The sequence below is a fragment of the Humulus lupulus genome, chromosome 7 (assembly GCF_963169125.1).
Source record: "Humulus lupulus chromosome 7, drHumLupu1.1, whole genome shotgun sequence".
Lineage (NCBI taxonomy): Eukaryota > Viridiplantae > Streptophyta > Magnoliopsida > Rosales > Cannabaceae > Humulus > Humulus lupulus.
Window position 1 is genome coordinate 202,683,955 of NC_084799.1, and position 6,106 is coordinate 202,690,060.

Here is a 6,106-nt window from a genome sequence, read left to right on the forward strand (position 1 = left end):
ATGATTTTGTTTTTAAAATTTTCCATTGTTATTTTTTTTAATTAAAGGAGTATGCATAATTATAACACAGACCTATCATCTCTATATGTTGATGACAATATATTTGGTTTTGGAAATATGTCGATTATAAGTTAAATAAATAAACAAATATATTTGGTCCATTGTAAAGTTGATGAGGAAGCTTCCCTATATCCTGGCCTAGTCTAGTCATTTATGCTTTAATTGAACTTTATTAATGAAAGTGCAACAGTGGTGGTCAGTCTCTTTGGGGTCTTCTTCTTTATCTTTATCTTTATTAAAGCTGTCTTCTTCTTCTTCTTCTTTATCTTTATTAACATCATCGCATACAAATATATTTCCCAGAAATTCTTACAAGAATTACCAAGATTGAATCTTTTTCATGAGCTACGTAGTCCATATATATCCTTGCAACTTTAGTTTTTCCAATATTATAGTTTTGCTCAATTTTCTATAGTGAGTTTTTCTTAAGATTTGCATCAATATGGCACCAAAGAATAACAAGTACGACGTTTTCATAAGCTTTAGAGGTGAGGACACCCGTAACAATTTCACTAGCCATCTTCACAAAGCATTGCTGCTTAAAAATTTACAAGTTTACATGGATGAGAGGCTTGAGAGTGGTGATGAGATTTCTTCAGCTCTTTTGAAAGCAATTGAAGACTCAAAGCTTTCTGTCATAGTTTTCTCGGAAAATTATGCATCTTCGAGGTGGTGTTTGGATGAATTGGTTCATATTCTGAGGTGTAAAGAAAGATATAGGCAGATTGTTGTGCCAATATTTTATCATGTGAGTCCATGTGATATCAGAAAACAATCAGGGAATTTTGGAGTTGCATTTGGTGCACTTGAGGAACGCTTTGGAACTGAATCTGATAGATTGAGTCAATGGAGGACTGCTTTAACATCTGCTGCTAATCTTTCTGGCTGTAATGCACCCATAACCAGGTACCATTTTTTTATTACTTTATTTATTTAACTTATTATAGATATTAGATTATGATCTCCAAAATGGAATAAGTGTAAGAATATTGAACTATTAATAAAAATATGTGTAACTCCACTAATCACCAGTTGAATTTTAGATGGAGATTCTTGTCAATAAAGATCTAAATGTTGAAGAAACTCCCCTGCTTTTGTTTATAAAATAGAGAATTTAATGAAGTTTATATAAAAGATCCTTGATAATATTCTCTCCATTTGTTTTTATGTAACACAATGAAAGTTTATTATATTTAAATCTTTGATAATGTTATATAAACATGCAAGTGCAAGATAAAGATACATTTAGAGCTCATTGATTAATTCCATTCCATCTGATACAAACTTTTATTATTTGGTTTTGTTCTAGGTGTGAGTCCGACTTAATTGAGAAAATTGTCGAAGACATCTTGAACAAACTGAATTCTTTGTCATCAAGTAGTGACTATTTGAATAATGGCCTTGTTGGAATGAGCAGACGCATTGAACATCTTGAATCATTGTTATTGTGTGTTCCAATTTTGGGCATTTGCGGCATGGGCGGCATGGGTAAGACAACTCTAGCGCGAGCCTTATTTACTCAAATTTACAATCGGTTCGATGGTTACTGCTTTCTTGAAAATGTTAGGGAAGAATGGGAAAAACATAATGGGCTCGGTTTAAAGAAACAACTTTATTCTGAGTTATTGAAGGAAAAAAATCAAGATATAGTCATGATCAACATGTTTGTGAAGGATAGACTTTGTCGTAAAAAAGTACTAATTGTTCTTGATGATTTGGATGATGTAGATCAATTTGAGCAATTATTATTAGGAGATCGTGATTGGTTATGTCATGGAAGTAGAGTAATTATAACTACTAGAGATCAACAAATACTCAAGAATATTGGGGTTGATCAAATCTACATGGCAAATCAACTAGGGGATGATGAGGCTCTTCAACTCTTTAGTTTGAATGGATTCAAAAGTGATTTTCCACCAACTAGTTTTATGGAGTTGTCGCTAAAAGTAGTGAATTATGCCGCAGGAATGCCATTGGCTCTTAAAGTTTTAGGTTCTCATTTGTATTCGAAAAGTGAAGAAGAGTGGAATAGTGCAATAAACAAGTTGAAAGTGTTTCCCAACCGAAAGATTCAAAATATATTGAGGATAAGTTATGATGGGCTAGACGATAAAGAAAGGGGTGTATTTCTAGATATCGCATGCTTTTTCAAAGGCAAGGATAAGGATTTTGTGGGAGGAATATTGGGTGATGATTGTACGTTTGCAGATGTGATTAGAGTTCTCATTGATAGATGTTTGATATTTGAGATATTTGAGATAGATTATGAGAATAAGACCACACTATGGATGCATGATTTGATACAAGAAATGGGCCGGGAAATTGTTCGTCAAGAATGCATCAAAGAGCCTGGAATGCGTAGCAGACTATGGATTACTGAAGACATTTGTCATGTCTTAAAAAACAACACAGTAAGTATGTCCTGATTAACTTGTATATATATATATGGAAGACTTCTCAATGGTTACTACCTATAGATGGGTACTAACAATTATGATGATTTGATAACATAGTGACTTGGTATAGCAAGTCACCAATAGGTAAATATTTTTTTTCTACATTAATTTCGAATTTAGTTATTTTTCTTTTGTCATAATTAATGTTGTGTCCAACCAATGAGAGACACTAGCTATATTTAAAAATTGACATGTATTTGAAAAATGAAAAGTTTACAATATTATATTTTCATAATAAATACATTTTTTTCATCAGGTAAACATTCCAAAAATTTGAAAAATCAAAATTTATTTTTAGAAATATTAATTAACAACTATAAATATGGACAATTGATCTTAATCCAATGGTTAATATTAAAGTAACTATCCATGGGTAGTAACCATTAAGAGTGCACCCATATATATATATATATATACTAGTGGAAAATAAAACAAACTATAATGTGAAAATAATGATAGAAAGTATATGCTTAGTGTTGTTTGTTGTAATAATTTTCAGGGTAGCGAAAAAGTTGAAGGAATATTCCTAAACTTCTGTGGGATCAATAAAGGGAGTCATTTCAAATTGAAGCCTACAGTCTTTAGAGAAATGTACAATCTAAGACTACTTCAAATATTATTTGAAGATTGTATACAAATGGAGAAGTGCAAATTTCAACTTCCTCATGATCTTGATACACTTCCTGATTCTCTTAGATATCTCAATTGTCCTTACTACCCATTCAAGTCTTTACCATCAAATTTTGTGCCACAACATCTTGTGGAACTCAACATGCCCTTTAGCAAGTTGGAGCAACTTCCAAACGAATTCAAGGTACGTATATTTATCTTTTAATATATAATTTTACTTTATATAAGTACGTGAGCTAGGAATATATTTATTTATTTATTTTTGCCACTATTTCCTTTTGTTACAGTGTCTTGAGAGCTTAAAAGTTGTCGATCTCAGTTTTTCAAAGAATTTGATTCATATGCCAGATTTATCTCAAGCTAATTTGAAGAGTCTATTTCTTAAAGGCTGTGAGAGTTTGGAAGAAGCTCCTTCACTCAAATTTCAACAAATTCTTGCTCACAAGTGTTTTACAAAAGAAAATATAGTAACAGAAACAAATTACATTAATATCAATTATTGGGGACCTGAGGAGACTGATCATAAACCATCGTGGTTGGAATCTTATGAACACATAAACTACTTCCTTAATCTCGGTGGCTGCTCTACTCTTAAAGTTCTCTCAGAGATGTCTGGGAACATTAAATACATTTGTTTATCTTCCACTTCCATAGAAGAGCTGCACTCTTCAATTTGGTCTCTTGTTCATCTTTCTATTTTGGATCTTAGCAATTGTAAATGCCTCAAGAATCTTCCGAGTGGAATTGGACAGTTGGAGTCTCTAAATCATCTATATTTAGATGGTTGTTTATCTTTTGATAGGTTTCCTGAGCGGCTTCCAAAGAAAATTAGATTATTAGACTTGAGGGGAACTAAGATAAAAGAAGTGCCTTCGTCTTCCTTAGAAAATCTCTCTAGTCTTGAGGATCTATGTCTAATGAATTGCACGGAGCTTGAAACCCTACCAACGAGTATCTGTAAGCTGACATCTCTTGTGAGGCTAAACCTATCTGATTGCTCAGAATTGAAAAGTTTCCCTGAAATCTCAGAGCCAATGAAAAGTTTGAGAAACCTTCATCTAGATCAAACAGGAATTATAAAGTTACCCTCGTCAATTGAAAATCTTAATGGGCTTGAACGGCTGAGTTTAAGGAGATGTAATAATCTAGAGTTTATTCCAAACAACATATACAATATGAGCCATCTTCAATTGCTGTGCCTTTCTGAATGTTCAAAACTTCAAAGTTTGCCTGCTGTGACGGCTGATTTCCAATTTAAGATTGAAGTGGATCTTAGCTATAAAAACATATTCAAAATCCCTGACTGGAATCTTGGTTTATCTTCATTACCATTGATGGAGTCTGAACCATGTGGATCAATGATTGATGAAGGACTAGTGAGCATCAAACGACTTTCTAATATGGTTTTATATTTGTTACAACGTTGTGACACTGCCGACACTTTCGTCGTACCTAATTTCATGGTCGATTCATGTCGATGCTTGGTCTCATATAGTGACAAACAACCATACTATTTTTGTGGTTGCTCAAGATGGAATATTGAAAAATACAACAAAGTAGTGACTGACTTCTGGAAATATCTCTTCCGTCAGGCAACTTATTTTGGTCAACAACTAAAGGTATGTTAGTGTTTTTCTTTCTTTGGTAATAATAATTAAAATTAATTAACTTGTGTTTTTACAAATGAAATAATTATAATAATTTCTCTAAATTGTGTTGCAGAGAAATATTTTTCCGAGAATGTATTTATGTTGCCCAGGAAATGAATTTGCGGATTTTTTTGATAATGTGTCTGAAGGATCTTCAGTTGATGTCAATCTTTGTCCACAGTCTTATAATTCCAACTTTTTGGGTTATGTCTTTTGTGTTCTCATCGAATTTGATCACTACTGTTTTGATAATATTAACCGTTTGAATTTTCGATGCGAGTACAATTACAAAACCAATAATGGTGAAAGCAACAAGCGTAGTTGGAGTATCCACACACCAGAAAACAAGTACGCATTTGTTGAGATTGGAATTCTCAATTCAGATCACATGTTTATGGGGTGTATTCTTGAGGAGTACGATGAGCATCTTAATGCAAATGCATTACAGATAGTGTCATTTGATTTTCACCTTGACCAACATGATTGGGAAGCACTAGTTAACGTTGGCAAGTATAGAGTGAAAAAGTGTGGAGTTCACATGTTAAATCTTGATGATTTAATTGATGACTCAAATCATTTAGATGCTGAGTTTGATAATGATGTGTTATTTTACAGAAGAAAACAATTTCAGTTTTCAGGTAAGGGCCCATTCATTATGCGATTATTATAACTTATGTAGTCTCTTTTCTTCTCTATAGTGAGTGTTAAGATTAATGCTTTCTTGTGAGTTTGAGAGTGTTTTTTCTCTTTGTGAATCGTGACTTTGTAATTGAAATTCCGTTTTTTATGATTACCAACTTAATTATTTAAATTAAATGATTAATTGTTGAACTGTTACAGAAATGTTTAGACTGTTTGAACAGAAACCAGATATGTTCAAACAGTTTGTGACCAGAAGATAAAAACGAACATAAAGTAAAAAACACACGAATTTTTATGTGGTATCAGCAATCTTTGCAGATTGCTACTAGTCCACGAGGCCACGCCCAGAGAATGAAATTTATTAGAAGAATATCTAAATGATTACAAAACCAAATTGACCTATACAAATAAAGACTCCCTCTTGAATTAGTCGCAACTGTTGTAATCTAAACTCCTAATCAAATTTCTCAATTGCTAAGATCTTGAACTCCCTTCAAATCATAACACTTGCACTTTTCCTCCCGAAAAGTGACTCACGAACAAGACTTCTCCCGAAGCTTGATGACCAATGTCCAAGTGTGTTCAACCTGCACAATTAACACAAAGAAAAACAATACAGAAGTACACTGTAATAAACCACTAAGAACTTACTGGACTCAAGTTCTTCAC

The 6,106-nt window shown here is 32.8% G+C and overlaps 1 protein-coding gene across 1 annotated transcript; it reads left to right on the forward strand.

Annotated features, from left to right (window-relative positions):
* The first annotated feature begins 324 nt into the window (after positions 1-324).
* LOC133789140 (TMV resistance protein N-like) lies at positions 325-5,576 on the forward strand. The gene is made up of 5 exons (XM_062226879.1): positions 325-966; positions 1,370-2,471; positions 3,016-3,330; positions 3,434-4,765; positions 4,869-5,576. The coding sequence occupies exons 1-5, from the start codon at positions 503-505 to the stop codon at positions 5,463-5,465; spliced, it is 3,810 nt and encodes a 1,269-aa protein (XP_062082863.1). The 5' UTR covers positions 325-502; the 3' UTR covers positions 5,466-5,576.
* The last annotated feature ends 530 nt before the right edge of the window (positions 5,577-6,106 follow it).